The sequence below is a fragment of the Condylura cristata genome, unplaced genomic scaffold (assembly GCF_000260355.1).
Source record: "Condylura cristata isolate star-nosed mole 26May11 unplaced genomic scaffold, ConCri1.0 scaffold00020, whole genome shotgun sequence".
In the NCBI taxonomy this organism is placed as follows: domain Eukaryota; kingdom Metazoa; phylum Chordata; class Mammalia; order Eulipotyphla; family Talpidae; genus Condylura; species Condylura cristata.
In genome coordinates, this window is record NW_004567121.1 from 38,210,836 (window position 1) to 38,228,571 (window position 17,736).

Sequence of the window (17,736 nt, forward strand, 5' to 3'; positions counted from 1 at the left end):
GGTGCTGTCAACTTATTACATTGTTTGCAAGCTTTGGGGGTGAGCTTCGTGCCACAGAGGGTGCAGCCCCGATCTTGCTGCCACTCTGTGTGCACAGCTGGGCGTCAGCACCACAGGCAGGGTCCGGGAGCTTGCCGGGGTCCCTCGCCCCGTTTCTGGCCACCTGTTCCCCAGACCCTGACAGCGCCTGGCCTGTTTTCTGTTCCTGGCATTCTCCTTCTCCAGAATGTCACATAAACAGGCTTACAGTGTGCAGTTGTTTCTGTCTTCTGGCCCCCAAAGGCCTGCTCCATCCTGTCCCTCAGTGCCCCCAGAGCCTCACCTCATTAGAGCATCAACCCAGAGGCCACGCCTCTGATTCTTGTCAGCTTAGAACTTACGTCTGCGTCTGGCCTTGCAGTCAGTGCGGTGAGCCGGCCCAGCCGGCCCCTCCTGCAGTGGCTCAGCAGACGAGCCACGTGCTTCCAGTGGACGCGGGCACGACCCAGGCTGCCGCTGACGTGCTGTCCTGGTGGGGGCTGGGGAGGAAGGGCCACCGGTCACGCGCAGTTTTCGCTGAGCAGAGCAGACTTCTGCATTCTGGCGTTACATTAGGCTGACTGCCTCCGCGCCAGCATTAGTGCGGGCAGCAGCGAGGCGTATTTCTGTGCGCCTGTCTACCTGCGTGAAGCAAAGGCTGTGCCCTCGCGGAGTGCGTCCTCCGCCAGGGTAGCGCGGCAGGACAGTTGTGTGTCTCTGAGGGTGAGGAGCGGCGTGAGGACCTGGGGCAGGGCAGGGGCTGGGAGGGGCTCACGGGCCGGGCTAGACTTTCCCGGGGTGGTGAGACAGGGAGCCCTGCCTGCCTGCGGAGGACACCCTCAGGGGCCCCAAGGCAGAGTGATGTGGCCGAGGGGTGCGTGGGAGAGGGCAGGGGTGAGTGCTGTCGCCGAGGGTCCCCTCCGCGGAGGCAAAATCTCATTTTACCGTGATGCTTCAGAAGCCGCCGAGGCTGAGCAAGCCCCTGGCCGCGCCCTCGCCATGTGGCCGCATGGCCTGCCCTCCGCAGCGCGGCTGCCTGGAGCCTAGAGACCCAGATTCCCGGCGTGGGACACTCTGGGGGGGGGGGGCGCACCTGCTGCTGCTGGCCCGACATGTTTCTGTGCTTCTTGCAGTTTAAGGGCTCCGATTCAGCTGCCGCTCTGAGGAGGGCTGCGGGGCCGCGGGCCGAGACGCTGGCCAAGCAAAAGGAAGTCGAGGGGCCGGCAGGGTGGCGAGGGCAGGCCTGGCTGGCTGGGCCGGCGGCGGGCAGCAGTCGCGTGGTGTGTCTTTACAGGTGGAGTCAACAGAATTTGCTAGTGACTGGAGGACAGTGAGGTGAAGCAAGGGTAACCCGAGGCTCGGACCTGGGAGGAGTGACGGGAGCGCACCGCAGGCCTTCTTGTACTTGGGGGTGTGAAAAGGAGGCGGCCTAGAGGGACAGCTGGGGTTTGGGGTTCAGATTGTTGAGCTGGATGTTGGGGAAAAAGGGGTAGGCTTTCTGAAAACTGGGTTACGCGACCTGTTGCTGCTGAGAAACGTGCGCGCTGCCGGCTTCGGGTCGGGGCGCGCTGGGACTTCGCCTTTCTTTCCTGATCATAAACTATGTGTATCTAATTTGTTTTTCACAGGTGTTGGAGTCAAGAGAATTACCGCTTTCTGTGAAAATGTCAGTTCTCATATCACAGAGTGTGATAAATTACGTAGAAGAAGAGAATATTCCTGCCCTGAAAGCTCTTCTTGAAAAATGCAAAGATGTAGATGAGAGAAATGAGGTAAGACCGAGCGTCTGCCACGGAGCTCTCTACAAAGACTGCGCCTGCGGCCTCAGGGGCCTCCAGCTGCCGCCAGGCTCTGGGCGGGACAAAGCGCGAGTTCGCGGTCACCCTGTCCCGAGGGGGCCTGGTCAGGTGCCTTGGAGTTAAGCGTGCACCTTTGGGGAATGCGCTGGGCTTGCTTAGAGTCAAGATTTTTTCCCAGCCGAATACTTAGTTCTCAGGAAGTTTGACTGTTAAAATCTGACGTTTTCCTGGGAAGCTTTAGAAAGCTTCTCCACACAGTCTTCCTAGAAGAGTTGGACAGAATCATTTCCCTCATGGAGCCACTGATGTCTTCCCGAGTCGTCCATTGACGCACTGCAGGTCTCCGAGGCTGCATTTTTAGAAACAGTTAAATATAGGGCAGGTGCTCTGATTCGTAAGATGATAGGAAAGATTTATAATTTTCATTAGCTTCTATAGATATTTCTGTTCAGCAATACAAATAAGTGAAATGTTGGTGTTATTTTAGCACGAATAGCCGACGGCAATATCTTAGGTAGCAGTGAACTTTTTATTTGAAAATCTAGGTGGCAAGGTATGTATTTGTTCACGTATGTGTATACATGTACAGATGTAGGTATCTGTGTGTGTCGACGAGGTGAGTGTTGTTTATACCTTTTTTATTGTGGAGAAGAAGTACCTCACCTAGGATTTACTCTATTAGCATTTTTAAGTGCGCGCTCCGGCGGTACCAAGTAACTCTGTGCAGCACTCCAAAGCTTTCTCACGTCTGTTTCACACCTCCCCCTCTCTGCCCCCAGCCCTGCAACCGCCCTTTTGTGTCTGAGACCTTGACTGCTCTGGTACCCCAATAATGGAATCACGTTTCTCTGACTGCCTCGTTCACTTGCACAGTAGCTTCAAGGTGTGTCTGCCTGGGAGCCTGCAGCAGGGTTTCCTTCCTTTTCAAAGCTCAGTGCCTGGTGCTGTTCCTGAGTGCCCCGTATTCCTTTTGTACCCATGTGTTCCTGTGCACCCCGTGTGTTCCTGCGCGCCCCGTGTATCCCTGTGTGTGCACCATCTTTTTTTTCCCATTTATCCTCAGTGACATTTGGGTTGTTTCCTCCCGTGCGTTTGTGAATAGAGTTGCTGTGAACACCGCGTTTACAAATAAAAAGTTTCAGAAGTTGCTGCATCAACAATCGTGACTTTCCTATTGTTCGTTTGACCGCGGGCACCTGCTTTCTGTAATGTTAACCGTCACAAAGGCCATCTTGATGCAAAAATTATATCCTTGCAATAACATAGCTGATACTTCTGTTGAGTATCTGTGTAGTCCTGATGCATATCCTAGCGCAGCAACTCCACCAAGTATCACTTACCTTGATTTCCAGGTTTGCGATTCCGACCCTCTGGGCTCTAAGGTGCTCTCTGGTCAGACGCAAACCTGTTCTGTTTGACTTCGAACAAACTGTCATCCGTCCTCTCCTGCCGCTCTTTGATTCTGAGGAGTACATTCACCGGTGATACAGACTGACTATGTTTTCAGTATTAAACAAAATATATTTCGGTTAGTTAACAGCTTTCCACCCTTTTATGTCTGGATAGTCAGTAATTGTTATAAACCGAGGTTGTTTAATCAAGACAGGAGGTACTTTATAATTACACACCTCTGACTGGATGTCACTTATTGTTATAAAAATATTGCTTACAGAGTTTGTTGTTTTATCTGCGGGAACGCGCAGGTCCGGGGTGGGGGTGCAGAATGTCATGGTTCGGGTCCTGTCCAGCTGCCATTGCGGAGGGCTGAGGCCCCGGCGCAGAGCGCAGTGGGGGGGCGGGGGGGCGCGGTGCCAGGGGCCGGGGCAGAGCGAAGGCCGGCGCTGGTTTGAAGAGGCCAGGCGAGGTCTGGAAGGTGGAAGGTCTGCCCCCGTACCGCTCCCTGTTCACAGGAGTCCGCGCCGGCAGTCCGAAGGCCGCCTGGTCAGCCTGGGGCAGCAGCGCCAGCACGCGAGGCGGGCGTGCCTCAGCCCTCCGAGACGCTGGGCATAGGCGAGCGGCTCTGTGCAGAGGGCCTCGCCCTGGGCCCGGAGAGGGTCAGCGGCCATTCGGAGGCGGTGGGCGTCAGGTCTGCCTAGCAGTCCTGCCAGCGGACAGGCCCAGTGTTGCAGCACCGCGGAGGTCTCTCCAGAAGGGAGGTGGAAGAGTCTGGCCCTTGTACCCTCCCGGGGTGCCTGCCTGTGAACGTGGCCGGGCCTTTACTTGATTGGCACCCGAGGGAGCACCGGTCGCGGGCTTCGTGCTCAGTCCACGCCGGTCTCTTGAGCTCCCCTCGCATTAGCATATTTGGATAATACAATGATTGCCGTTTAAAAAGGTAAATTTTACCTCATGAAGATTTCTTTGGGCATAATGAACGCGCTATAAGCGTAAGTTTACATCACTTTTATTCCCATGACGCACCCTGCTTGGTATAAAGCTTGGGCTCCGTGCCTGAGGCGTGGAGGGAACCACGTCTTCCAGCCACAGGGTGAAACTAAACGCGTTTCGTTATTTCGTTATTCACGTTTACACCTAGCTTCTCAGTGTACCAACTTCATTGGAATTTTAGAATAACCCTGTTTGCCTTTTTCTTTTACAGCTTCTGATAAAATCGATTTGAAAAAGTCGTTTGGAGTTTCTTCTCTCTTTTGTCCTTAGAAGGATAGTGGTTCGCCACTTCGTGTGAAAATGTTCTGGTTACCAGTTTTGAAAAGGTCTCTTAAGTACTCCATCCATAAAATAAAACAATACTGAGTTTAGCGTATGATCAGCAGCGATCAATAAATGCTAGTTTCCTTCTTCTCTTCCTGCTTTCTCTGTAGACTAGAGGCGCACCTGTGACTGTTCTCAGTGATGGCAAAGCTGTCCCTGTCACAGAGTTAGTGGGGGGCTTTTGCTTCAATTTAGAAAACAAAACATCGCTCCAGCTTTCCTTGTTACCAGGGGATAGTGTTAGGCTGGGGGACTTTTTTTTTTATGGTTTATCTACTCACGCACACAGAACCGAGGGGCAGGGTAGAGGTGTGGGCGGTGGGAGGATTCACCAGAGAGAGCGGGGAGCAGAGCAGGCCGACAGACGAAGTCCACTGCTGAGGGGAGCAGCGGGGAGACAGGGGGGTCTGCTGCGGCCTGTGGGCCGCCTCCAGGGCTGGGATCGACCTGGCACTGAGGTGTGGCTGGGGCCTGCCTGCTGTGCTGCATCCAACCATTGCGCCACGAGGGAGGGCCCAGGACATTGTTTAAGGAAACAAAGTGGGACTCTGATGTCAACAGAGGGATGTGTGATGTGCTTAGAAGTAGGCTCTGGAGGTCATTTCAGCGTGTTTAGTCTCACTCTGTTGCTGGAAGACGTGGTACCCTCCAAAGGTGACTGTTTGGAAGGACAGCGGTTATTTAAGTCCAAGTAAACACAAGTGCGGTACCCCCTGGGCGTGGGAGTTGCAGGGAGGTGCTGCGTAATGGCTGGTTTTGCCTTGGAGGGAGGGGAAGCTGGTATCCCTGGGGCACAGCAGCTGGCACAGGTTCTCACTTGGTGTGTTTGGCTTGCGGTGAGGTTTATGCAAATGATGCTGAGTTTGTTGGGGAGAACTGGGCTTGGGAGTTGCTGAGGGTGAGGCTTAGGCAGGCGTCCTTGTGATTCATTCTGAGGTGAAAGCATAACGTTGTCAGGACTGTTTTGAAGTTATTTTCCATGGTTGTGGTTACCACGCTGGTTCAGCAAGAATTAGTAGAATAAGTTTTGTTATGAGAGTCAATTTATGAGGTAACGATCCTCCTGCTTCATGGCAGCCTTTCCTGAAAGTCTTCTATCTTTCTGGAGTCCAAAAAGTGTAGATTCGCAGAGGCGTTTTGACCAAGAATTAATTGCTTTGGAGCGCTGAACAGGTCTCAGCAGAGTGGCGTGATCTAGTTAAGGTTTTGCTTTTATCGCCAAACAAGCTGTCACATCCAAGGCTGAGGTGGTGGCTGCTGCGGTTGTCTCTCCAGCCGTCTTCCCCTCCCCGTCCTGTGGCAGCGCTGAGTGCCACCCCCAAGCAACCCCTGCTCAGGATGTCGGCTTGACAGTGAGTAGTTTCTGTGAGGGAAATTTACGACTGGTCAGGTCTTTCACTAGGTTTGTTTCCAGTTAGCGAAGATTAGTTTTAGTGTGTGATAGTTATTTACGTCCATCTGTGTTATTTTTTCTCTCATACTCTAGAAGCCCCTATTTTTGTGAATTAGCTGACCTATAGCCACGGCCCAGAAAGTGAACAGCTAACTTTGGAATCTTGGAAATGACGGTTTTGAAAACTGGTCTAAGTGCTCGTTTCCTCAGCGCCATGGACTCAGAGCTAGTCAGCTTTCGCTTCTCTGTGGTACGGACGCCGTGGCTGGGTCCCTGTTCGTGCGGTTGATTAGTAGGGAGAAGGATGCTCGCAGCCAAGCTATGAGAGCTGCCGAGGGCAGCGGCGCAACGATCCTGTGGTCGCCGCTGGGAGGCACGGTCACGCGGACCGCAGTGTCCACAAGGAGCAGCGGGTGCCCGGCTTTCCAGATGGTGACCGTGAGCGTCATCGTCGGACTCAATGCGCAAAGGCCACCTCTCACCTGGAGACGCTCGCCTGGAGCGTCTGTGTGTGGTTCTCAGCCCGCTGAGCCTGGCGAGTGGCAGCTGACCGCCCGCAGCCTGGCGCCGCCGCTATGCGAGACCCACTGCAGCGCCCCTGACGTCCTTTGGCGCTTGTTTAAGCTGGTGTTTGCGTTTGACGCTCGTGCCTTGTTCTTAGTAGATCTGAAAATTCTCTTAGACGGCTCATCCCCTCCACGGAGAGTTGAGAACCCCGGGGCAGGCAGCGTCTCCCAGTGGGGTGCCGTTAAGCGTAGCAGACTGCACCCCGCTCGCAGAGCTCAGCGTCTGTAAAGGGACAGACAATGAGCCATTGCTAATCCACAAGCGAGAGCCAGAGCGAGATTACACACGGGTCAGGCCCCTGGAGGGAAACTGGAGGGGTTCCTGAGGCCTCCCCGAAGGAGCTGATGTTTGGGTGGGAGCTCGTTAAATGGGGGGCTCGGGGAGCCCTGGTGTGAGGCGTCAGTGGCGGGAGGGCCGAGCCAGTTGGTGGGGAGGGCGGGCAGATGGGCGCCGAGGCTGGCTGGCTGCTGGGGTCTCGTCACTCGCGGCTAGTGTTGCCGCTGAGGACTTTGGGTCTTATCTGGGGCTCCCCTGAGGGGTTTTAGTAGAGGAACGATGTCAAATTAGCATTTATGAAACCCTGGCTACCCCCACTCCCCACTGATGGACACGTGGTGAGTAGGCGTTTATATACTTGTCTATTTGAAATCGATTCGTTTTAGGTATAATTTTTTTCTCCTATACTGAGTATGTTTGCGGCTTGAGCACTGTTACTTTAAGCTTGTGCGTGAGCCTGTTTCGCGCCCCAGTGGCATGGAGATGGTGAGGTGCGAACGGCACCCGCCCAGGGGAGGCCTCTCAGGGGCCTGTCAGCCCGCTGCCTGCGTCTCAGGGCCGACGGGCCCGCCCACCGCTGGGCCGCACTTTGGGCACACGGCCTGGGCCACTCTGGTGTCTGAAGAGGCTTTTGTTCAGTAAAGGAGGTTACCAGGGGGCGCTTGGAGACACGACACAGATGTACAGCGCGTGTACCGTTTCTGTTCAGCTTCTGTTGGCTGGTACCACGCACACAGGTAAAAGCGTGCTCTCCGTCGGATCCTACGTCAGAGAATTTGGCCACCAAGGACATCCTGCGTTTTTTTATACAGCGTGCTAATTACTTTTCAGAGCCTAGCATTATTCATGTTTACTGATTTTCAATAAAATCGCAGCGTCAAAAACCCAGCCAGTGCTGTGGCTTGCCAGTGTTTCACTCTCTTTAACTTTGAAAACTTGCGCGCCCGAGGGGGAGGGCTCTCAGGGGCTCCTGTAAACTGTGCTCTCAGGCCCCCCGGGTGCACGTGGCGTGTTTAACGGGCCTGTCTCTGCTGTCCCCAGAGCGGCCAGACCCCGCTGATGATCGCCGCCGAGCAGGGCAGCCTGGAGATCGTGAAAGAGCTGGTGAAGAGCGGCGCCAACTGCAACCTCGAAGACTTGGTATTCACTGAAATAATGTCCTCGTCCGTCTCCTCCTTTTCCTCGACTTTGTCCTTTTCCTGGTGTTTAAGAAGCAACTCAAAACCAAACCGTAATTCCACATATGTTAAATTTGCGACACAGGTGCTAACTCAGGTTTCTGTGGAGGGTTTAGACCGAGAAATGTTTACTTTCAGTGAAGGGGCTCCTCTCAAAGATGTGTTTACTTCTGCACACAGACCTGGGGCACAGGCCGGAGGTGCGGGGGTGGTGAGAGGACTCCCCAGAGAGAGAGTGGGGGGCAGAGCAGGCAGATGGGCAGGGCACACTGCTGAGGGGCAGCGGGGTCAGGAGCGGTCTGCCGCGCCCCGGGGGTCACCTCCGGGGCGGGGGCGGGATCGAGCTCGCACGGAAGCGGCTGCGGCAGCCTGCGGTGCTGCGTCCCGACCCGCTGGCCGCGGGGGGCCGCGTCATGCTTTCATCACGCGGGCGCTCTGGGGGCAGGGGCGGGCGCACGATTACCTGCTGCGGAGTCGGCGCGGCCGCCGGCCCAGGCTGTGTCTCCAGCCTCCACCGGGAGAGCCAGGCAGCTGTGCTCCGGCTCACATCACTTCTGACGGTGTCGTTCCAAGAGGCTTGTTTTCTGCTGCCCAGAAACTAGTTTTCAGGGTACACAGCCCCATCTGTCTGTGTTAGTGGCTGACTCAAAGTGAGGATTGTCATTGGCCTTGTGCATCTAGTTACACGTGCGAGTAGAAGGTAGGGCAGGACCCTTCACTCTGGTAGAGGAGACTGATTTTCTCTGTCCCGGAGTTTGCGGACGCATCCCGAGGGATCGCCGGCGAATGTGCCGGTCTGGCCCTGCGCCCTGCGCAGCCTGCAGCAGTGGCTGCCAGCGGGGATCAGCTCTGAGGTTTAGGTCGTCATCTTCTCTCCTTTAACAAACAAGTAACACGTGGTTGGGAGTCCGTGACCGCACGGCCGAACGGGCGGGGTGTCGCTCCTCGCACGGGGCCCTGCAGAGACCCCTGCCTCAGGTGACTGACGAGCGCAGGGCGGCCGGAGCACTGTGTGGCCCCATGACCCTTGCTATGCGAATCGGACTCTGTTCTTCCTCCCTGGACAATGAAGTTTAGGCTTCGAACGGCAACGCCTGTGCCTGTGTGTTCCAGGACAACTGGACAGCCCTGCTGTCGGCCTCCAAGGAAGGCCACGTGCACGTGGTGGAGGAGCTGCTGCGGTGCGGCGCCGACCTGGAGCACCGCGACATGGTACGTGTGGGCCGCGGCGCCTCGGGCCTCCTGGCTGCGGGAGACGTGGGGGCTCCTGTGTCCTCACGGGTGACGTGGGCCACAAGCGGGAGGTCAGGTGTGGGGTGGCATGAACGCGGCCCTCAGGAGCGTGTGAGAGCCCAGGTACGAGCAAGCGCCTCTTTGGGAGTGTTCCTGCCGTCCTTGTTCATTTCGGGCTCAAGATCCTGACGTCGTGTTAACAGTGACCCATTCCCCTTCACTGTGTCGGTGTTGTAGAGCTCGTGAGAGAATTGTTTCCTTTGAGGGACGTTTAAGCGGTCAGAATTTTAAAAGCGCTTCCGTTGTTTCAGGTTACAGATTTTAAAATCATGTTTATAAATCTGTTTTTGAAGTGTGCTTGTGTCAGGCCTGCCGCACACCTGCGGGGTCGGCGGCATGACCCTAACTGTCTTCCTCCTGTCTGACCTTGGCAGCTGCTTACCGCCCGAGTCTCAGCTCTGGTTTGCTGGGCCTGTGTGGCACACAGCTTTGACAGTGGAAGAAGGGAAGGAATTGATCTGGTCTGATACAGAAAACGTGTCGCTTTGCTAGAGATGCTTGGGGAGGTGCAGGTGGTCTGAGTGTTGAAGAAGCTGCAGCTTTCCACTGTCTTTGCTCAACGTCATGCTGCACACTGTAATTTACACAGCGTTTTGCCTCCATAATTTTGTATTTGCTCTTAAAACTTGAGCACAGAGGGCTGTGTACTTGCTTTCATGGGGCGATACAAGACCACTCATATCTTACCTATTTTTGAAAAGAAATTGAAGTATATTGGCTGTGAAGGCAGGGAAGCCAGTAGCTGCGGCCAGGGAGCGGGGTGCGGTGCACGGGGTGTCGGGGTTGTACGGCTGCGCAGGCGCCTCGCCCCGAGCTTTCGGAGGGTCCCTCAGCCCTTCATCCCCACATTATAGGACGAGGCTCCTGTCCTGACCGTGTCGGCTGTGTACAGCCTTCCTCTCGCTGGGTGGCTTCTCAGAACAGCTCTCTGTTCTCAGCTCTCTGTTTTAAAGCCTGTAGCTCAGGAAACAGACTTAGGAAGCGCTCTGTGCCCGGCAGTCCTCAGCCTGAGCGCCGAGTCGGACCCAGACCTGCCCTCCTCAGAGGCTTTCTCCCGGGCCACTGGGCACACCAGCTTAGGCCGAGAAGATTGGCGCTGCAGATGTGTAGAAGTCTAGTAAAACGGGTCAAAAATGATCCCTTCAGCATTTCTGGTTCTGTTTTCCCAAAGTAATCATCACTACACCTGTTGCTATATAAAGTATCTTTGCGTTTGGCTTTAAAACACCAAGAATTTGTGAAGAACGCACCAGAACGTGGGGGCTCTGGGGCCATGTCTCCGTCAGTAGTTAGGACTGAGGGCCCCGACCTCAGAAGCCGGTGGGAGCTGCGAGGGAAGCTCCCTGGGGCTGGGTAAGGAGGGTCAACATGGGTCCTTGGGCTGCAGACAAGTTTCAGCGTGGGACGGCAGGAAGGGGCGGGAGAAGCCCCCTGCCCCCCCCCCCAAGTGCCGGACAGGGCACCGGGCTGTGGTTGCTGCTGTGGGCAGTGGGTTCCAATCTTGTCACCTTGCGAGTCCGGACATAGCTTCTCCAGATGACATTTGAACCTCAGAATTGCTGCCTGGGGCCACATTCTGCAGGTCCGAGGGAGTGCTTGAGGTCAAGGCAGCCCTGGGCATTCCGGGTGCCGGATGTTGCTGTGGGCGGCCCTGGCTGCAACGGACGCCCAACGCTGTCCTTTGACCTGGGGATGCACCGCCAGCCTCCCTCACCTCTTGGGCCGTGACGCCTTGGAAGTTTCCCTTGACGGTCTGCTCTGGCCCGTCGCACTGAGTGGTGCCTGCCGGGAGGCGGCGCACCGGGGCCGTGGTGTCAGCGGGCTGTGCGTGCTAACCCTGCTCTCCAGGCCCCGCCATGTGATGACGCTTCTGCCTTTGAAACGACCGTTTGGAGACACTGCTGTGAGCCTTTACGAAGGTGGTGTCTTGGTGAGACCGATTTACATGAGCATCCACATGGTGTTTTTTTGTTTTTTTTTAAAGATGTATTTATTTGTGCATACAGAACTGGGGTACAGGCCAGAGGTTCAGGGGCGGTGAGAGGCTTCACCAGAGACAGAGTGGGGAGCAGAACAGGCAGATCGAGGAAGTCCACTGCTGAGGGGAGCAGCGGGCGGGTCAGGAGAGGTCTGCCTCGCCATGTGGATCGCCTCCGGGGCAGACAGGGATTGAACTCACGCGGAGGCGGCTTTAGATTCTCAGTGCTGTGCTTTAACCCGCTGCGCCACCAGGGAGGGCCCCACATGGTTTTTTTCTGTAAGCAAGAGTTATTTTATTTTACTTTGTCTCTGGCTCAGTTTTTCTCTTTTACATCCTTGTCTGTTTTTCTGCTCAAGTTGTTACAGTGCTGGCTCTTGGGAGCCTTCTCAGCCTTCTCAGCCTCTGTGCCCTTTCCAGATATTCAGGGTGCCCTGTCCTCTTTTTTAAGCACCTTCTAACCTGTGTGGCCACCAGGTGCTTCGGGCACCCTGTGCTTCGGCTTGTATCTCGCTGGCTTGTTGCCTCGGTCGGCCCTGGAGCCCGTCACTTTCCAGGGCCCTTGGCTCCTTCCTCTTACCGGGAAATGGCGCTAACCGCCGGTGGGATTTGCTTCTTGTTCCTGGGCGCAGCTTACAGAGACGCTCAGGGGTGAGGTCAGGTGCGGCAGGGACACGGACATGCCCGCTGCCCTGTGTCGCACCTGCTGCTGTTCTGGTCGGCAAGAGGCCCCGCGGGGATCACCGGCCAGTCTTCGCCTGCATTTGTCTCTGCGGAGAGATCTGACTCTTACTAGTTCTGCTGAACTCTGGTACACACGGAAGCTGGGCGTCGACTTTCTAATCTGCACGTCCCGAGGGACACAGAGTCACCAAGGGCGGTGGACAGTGCTGCTGAGTTTCCAGCCGGAAGTCAGGGTGCTGCTTCTAAGTAATGGGTGGCTGTGGGCTTCGCCTACCGTAGCGTGGGCGTGCGCAGCGCAGGCGTACGCTGGCTCCCCGCACTCTGCTGGGCTTTGCAACTCCACATCCAGTGGATCCGCCCTGAGAGTCCGCTGCTGAGGTGTCGGCCAGCGGGGGTGGCGAGCCTGCAGTCCACGGGCGTCAGCTCTACCCCTGCGCGCCTTCAGCAGCGCCTCTGCCTCCTCCCGGGCCCGTCTCTTCTCCTGAAGCTTCGCCTTTTCCAGATTAGGGCAAGCTGTCTCTTTTTTAGTGATGAGGAAACAGAACCATGCAGATTCTGAGAAGCAAATATGGATTTCCCCCCCTCAAAGCGATTTTATGAAACCGAGAAAACGGTCATTCTTAGTATTTTGGTTACATCGGTCCCTTGCTCCGAATTGCTTTACAGCTAAAGAGACGATTACTTCTGCAGCCTGGCAGTGCGAGTTCTGGCGGCTGAACTACGCAGCCTTTCTTGTTAAGCACGAGGGGCCGGGCGATCCGGAGTTTCTCAGGCGCGTGGGTGCAGGAGCTGATTATGATGGCTGGGCTCTCCCTCTGGAAAACGTCTAGACTTCTACAAGGAGGAACACATCCAGGGGACAGAAAGTTGGCTGAAGAAAATATTTTCAGAGCCCGGGCACGCCCTGGAAGCGGGGAAGAGGCCGCGCACTTACCGTCTCAGCTCCCGGGGTCGGGCGCACGGGTCGGGGGCTCACGCTTTGACGGAATCACTTGTGGACCGAACAGCGGGACTCACTCGTCTGGGCCCTGCTGTGCGTCTCTCTGGGAAACATGGGGCTGAAGCTACCTAGTGGCCCGGCACAAACAGTGGTTTCACAAAGGCTGTTCACAGACGGAGCGTCGCTGCGTGGCCTTTTGTGTCGGGTAGGAGCCAGGCTCATGTCCCGCCATTGTTTCTCTTCCAGGGAGGATGGACAGCTCTGATGTGGGCGTGTTACAAAGGCCGCACCGACGTGGTGGAATTGCTGCTTTCTCACGGTGCCAACCCGAGCGTCACTGGTCTGGTAAGCGTCACGAGAGCCGCGGTGGACAGAACGGTCCAGAGCCTGTTAAAAATACTCACGCAGAATGTGACTTCAAAACACAGTGAGGACTTTCTTCTCAAGCTAGTTTATTTAGTAATCTTTGTTAATAAAAAGGCAGCCCCTAGATCAAAAATGGGGAGTGCACGGGACTGTGGTGACGGCACACGGGTGATGGGATGGGAAGCCCACGGGGATCGCAACTGAGAAAGGCAAAGGCACAGATGATGTAAAAATAAGCTATTATGTTAAAATAAATACATAAATAAATAAAAGATGAAGGGGAGAAAGGGCAGCCCCTAGGTCGTCAAATGTTAATTTTAGATCTATAACACGTCCGAAGTCCATTTTGAAATCCTGAAGTCTTCTTTGTGTTTGTGGGCACGTGTTCTTAATGTAAACCTCTCGAAAGAGAGAGTCACCTGTGATCTATGCCATTTTTCTGCCCACTCTTGCAGATGGTCACACAGGCCTGCGCCAAGCCTCACCTCAGTCTGTAGAGTGGGGCTGGGGGGGGCTGGGGGCTTTCATAATGCTTCTGTGTATCAAATCATTAACCTCGTGCAATTTAATATCTTGCAGTCTTATTTGTCAGTCATGCCTCAATCAAACTGAAACAAATACTCAAATTAATGAGAGGTTTTACTTTCCTCTTACTCGCCTGACCTGTTGGCTGATGGCGCTAAGTGTGCAGCGGGCTCATACTGGGTGTTTGTTTAAAGTTGAGTGTACTTTAGTTACAGTTATGTTCTGGAGTACTAGATGTGTTTTTAGAGTGGAGAATGGCACGGAAATATTTGTATTTTTAAAAAGCGTTTGCGTGACTTGGGTATGGACTTGCCTCAGCCAAGGCTGATGCAAACACCCACCTAAAAGGTTTTTTCTCTCCCCCCTCCCCTCCCCCACTGCCGTCCCTCCTGCCTGCCTCCCAGCAGTACGGTGTTTACCCCATCATCTGGGCGGCGGGGAGAGGCCACGCGGACATCGTGCACCTCCTGCTGCAGAATGGCGCGAAAGTCAACTGCTCCGACAAGGTGGGCGTCGCGGCGTGAGTTACCTGCGGCAGGAGCCGCTTCGGGCTGCCGTCGTCTGCGCACGCCCGGTGTTTCCTGAGCCACCTCGCGCCGAGCTGGTCCCTGCTGCGCCGCGTGTCCTTCCGCTCTCTGTTCGGTCTTGTTCACAGTCCTCGTTCTCAGCAAAGCCGCCGGGTGAACCCCTGTGCGGTGATTTGAAGCTGGCGGGGGCTCTTGCCCTGTCTGCTTCCTGCTGCGCTGCCCGAGCAGTCCTTCGAGGGCCAAGTTCAGGTCTCTCCCTCTTGCGCTTAAAATCCTAAAAGCTTGGATTTCTGGGGTGTGCACCTTCTGCCCTTCTCCTATCTGTACCCCAGAACTGCCCGGCAGGCCAGACTATCAAAAGATGTTGGCCCCGAGTTCATTTGCTTGTCACCCTTCCGTGGCTTTGTGCGCTTGCGCTTCGTGGGTCCTTCTCTGCACCTGCTTTGGCCTCCAGCTACTCTTCATGCTTGTTCATCTGCAGCCAGGATTTGTTCTAGTGGGTTTTTTTGTTTTTATCTTTTGTGTTCTTTCCCAGCATTCCACAGTGCTTATTTCATATTGTCATTCTTTCTTGCTGTGGACAGCTTGCTGGCTTCCACTGTCCAGGGCAGCGCACACTCTTTGGTGGACTTTGGCCTGTCTTCCTGGCGTCACTTCTTGCCATTTCTGTGCAGATACTCTGTGCCTCCCGTCCTGTGAGCTTCCATGCGTTTCTGGGAAGGCTGTGTCTTTGTCTTCTCCGTTCCCTCTGCTGGGAATGGCATTACCTCCTCTGCCTGATAGAATCCTATTTATTTTTTCAAGGTTCAGTGGAGATGTTACCTTTTAAAAGTGTAAGTTTGTTGAAAGTAAGAAATACTTCTTTGTTCATTTTGTCCTCCGTGATTCCGACTGCCTTAGAGCCTGACGCATTGTGGGTGTCGTGGTTCTTCAGATTCCTCACAGTATTTTCTTTCCGTCACACTCTTCACACTGACAGTTTAGCAAAGTCTAGGGAAAAGCTCTTAGTAGACTTTCCTAATCGGAGTACATTCTGAACATAAATTTTAGTAAAATAGTGTTGCCTAACCTTACGAGAGCATCGGCAGTCATCCTTTTCTTGGTACATGTAGGGGTTATATGGGTTATGCACGTGTAGAAAACCAAGTGGTCCTCATCAGCTTTATTTTTTAAGAAGTATTTTTCATACCCGTGCCTCATATAAGCATAGTATCTCTTCAAATAATTGCTTAATGAGAACTGTGCAGAGACTATCGCAAGTATTAGTGGCATTTCAAAATAGTGCATTTAGGACTCTTCACCAACCCGAAGCCATGTCACTCTTGGGGCTCAGATCGGGGAGGCCCAGTCTCAAGTGCAGGGGGGCTTCCCGTCGGCGGCTCCGATCTCTGCACTTCATCATGATGGAGAAATCTTTCTTTCATTTCTTCTTTTGGGTCCCTGAGGGATGTTTCTCTGTAACCTGTCCCTCAAGAGGCCCCAGAAACAGTCCCTGCTCTACCAGCCCATGTTTTCTGAGAAATGTTCCGTGCATTTTCTCAGGTGTGCGGGGCCTTCATCAGTATAAACACAGAAGGTAAGAGCGAATTAGATGGGAACGTGACTGAGGAAGCAGGGCGTAAGTGGACCTCAGTCTGTAAGGCTGAGGAGCGAGTAACTGCGGAGTTGGCCGGTGGCTGAACGTTGGTTCCAGCGTGACAGAATGAGACGCCGCGCTCCCTGCGAGGGTGGGAAGCGTGCACTCCACGGGGAGGGTACAGGGCTATGCACGGCCCAGGAAGAGCAAGGGGCCGTGGCGCCCAGCGGGCTGAGCCGACTCAAGGGCAGAGCCCGGAGCTTGGGGAGTGTGAGGAAGGAAGCCTGGCCTGAGGTGGGGCCACCGGAGGGGCCCTTGAAGTCCCGCCCCGGGAGACTGGACATTTGTCCTGGGGTCACTGTAGTAGATTGACCCTGGGTGGTGTCTTAGAGAAAGAATCACTGTTGAGTAGTGCAGTGTGGGAGGGTTGAAGAGAGAGAGAATCATTTTATTGCTAACAAATAGACGGTTCCGTGGGAGCTGACTTTTTAGCAAAGGGACAGGCGGTCAGTTTTAGACGTGCTGACGTGGCAGTGGTGGCACCTGTGGTTGAGGTGTCCGGCTAGATGGGGACATGAGATTCTGACTGGAGGTGACGGGGACCACGAGAGCCGTCGCTAGCCGAGACCCGTAGCGGTGAGTGGCGGCTGAAGCGCTGATTACGGCGGCTCTACCCAGGCAGAGGGTAGGGTGAAGAGTCAAAGAGGACTAAGGCGTCTGAGGTCAAGGTGGAAACGGCTGGAGTGACGCAGCAGTGCAGAGCTCTCAGGCGGGAGCGAGTCCCGAGAGAAAGAGCCGTGACGTGGTGTTGAGGCGGCTGCTGGCAGCCGGGGAGAGTGGGCTCTCCTGTTCATCGAGCGCGCTCGGCCTCAAGCTGGTGTGGGATGGAGTCTGAAGTAGTCAGTCTAAGTTATTTTGCAAGTCTGAAAGTACTTGAGGAGCATAACTTGTGGGAAGAGTTTTTCTTTTCTTTAAGACTAGGGGAAACCTCGTTGAGTTTGTAGTAGGAGAGAATGAAGCACAGTGTGAAGATGTGGGGGGATGTTTGATTTGTAGACTTGGCCCGCGTACCTCTGCGGACGTGGAGTTGGGAGTTTCCCTGGTCCTGGGTATTACGTGAGCTAGCCCCTCGAAAGAAGGCAGAACAATGTTGGGTGCTCGTGACTGTTTTTCCTGTCAGCACACTGCTGGAGTTTCAAGTGTGTTTCACAGGGTCTGAGAAACAGCAATAGTTGTTGCAAATTAAAGGCTATGTGACTTTCTGATGGAAAACTTCTCACTAACTACAAAACTGTTAGTTGGCTAACAGACATTTCATACAGTGGTTAGTCACCTACGCAGAAGAACTGGAGGTTTATTTAGATTCGAGCTATGATCACTGTGAAGAGTAATCTTAGGCTACTCAACGTGCGATTGCTGTCAAAGTTAGGTTGAGAGCTTGTTTCTTTCAGTAACCTCCAAAAAGGAATTCGTTGCTTGTTTTAACAGTATGGAACGACCCCGCTGGTGTGGGCCGCCCGGAAAGGCCATCTGGAATGTGTGAAGCATTTGTTGGCCATGGGAGCCGATGTTGACCAAGAGGGGGCGGTAAGTATCTTTTCTGTTCTAACCGCGGTAGTGCCGGGATGTTTTGAGTTTTAAGAGGTAAGAGTTTCCTTAGTCTGTGCCTGGAAAGCCTCCCCACTGTTCTTAAAGACAAACTTGGAAGACAAACATTTTCTTTCTGTTATCCTGATAGATATATTACATAGATCCAGAAAATAGATACAATTTTATAGCTTATAGGTAATGTATACTACAAATACCTGTTTTAAAGGGTTTATTGCTCATGCATACAAATTTGGGGAGGCTGAAACTATAAAGAACATCGTTTAGTACTGTTAGCAGAAATTGAAATACTCGCC

The 17,736-nt window shown here is 54.3% G+C and overlaps 1 protein-coding gene across 1 annotated transcript in view; it reads left to right on the forward strand.

Moving 5' to 3' along the window:
* Positions 1–1,651: 1,651 nt before the first annotated feature.
* KIDINS220 (kinase D-interacting substrate, 220kDa) overlaps positions 1,652–17,736 on the forward strand; it is a 65,628-nt gene continuing 49,543 nt past the window's right edge. The window contains exons 1-6 of the mRNA XM_012727372.1: positions 1,652–1,790; positions 7,807–7,905; positions 9,057–9,155; positions 13,085–13,183; positions 14,137–14,235; positions 17,321–17,419. Coding sequence (XP_012582826.1) covers positions 1,683–1,790; positions 7,807–7,905; positions 9,057–9,155; positions 13,085–13,183; positions 14,137–14,235; positions 17,321–17,419 — 603 coding nt within the window. The 5' untranslated portion in view covers positions 1,652–1,682. The remainder of the gene's footprint in view (positions 1,791–7,806; positions 7,906–9,056; positions 9,156–13,084; positions 13,184–14,136; positions 14,236–17,320; positions 17,420–17,736) is intronic.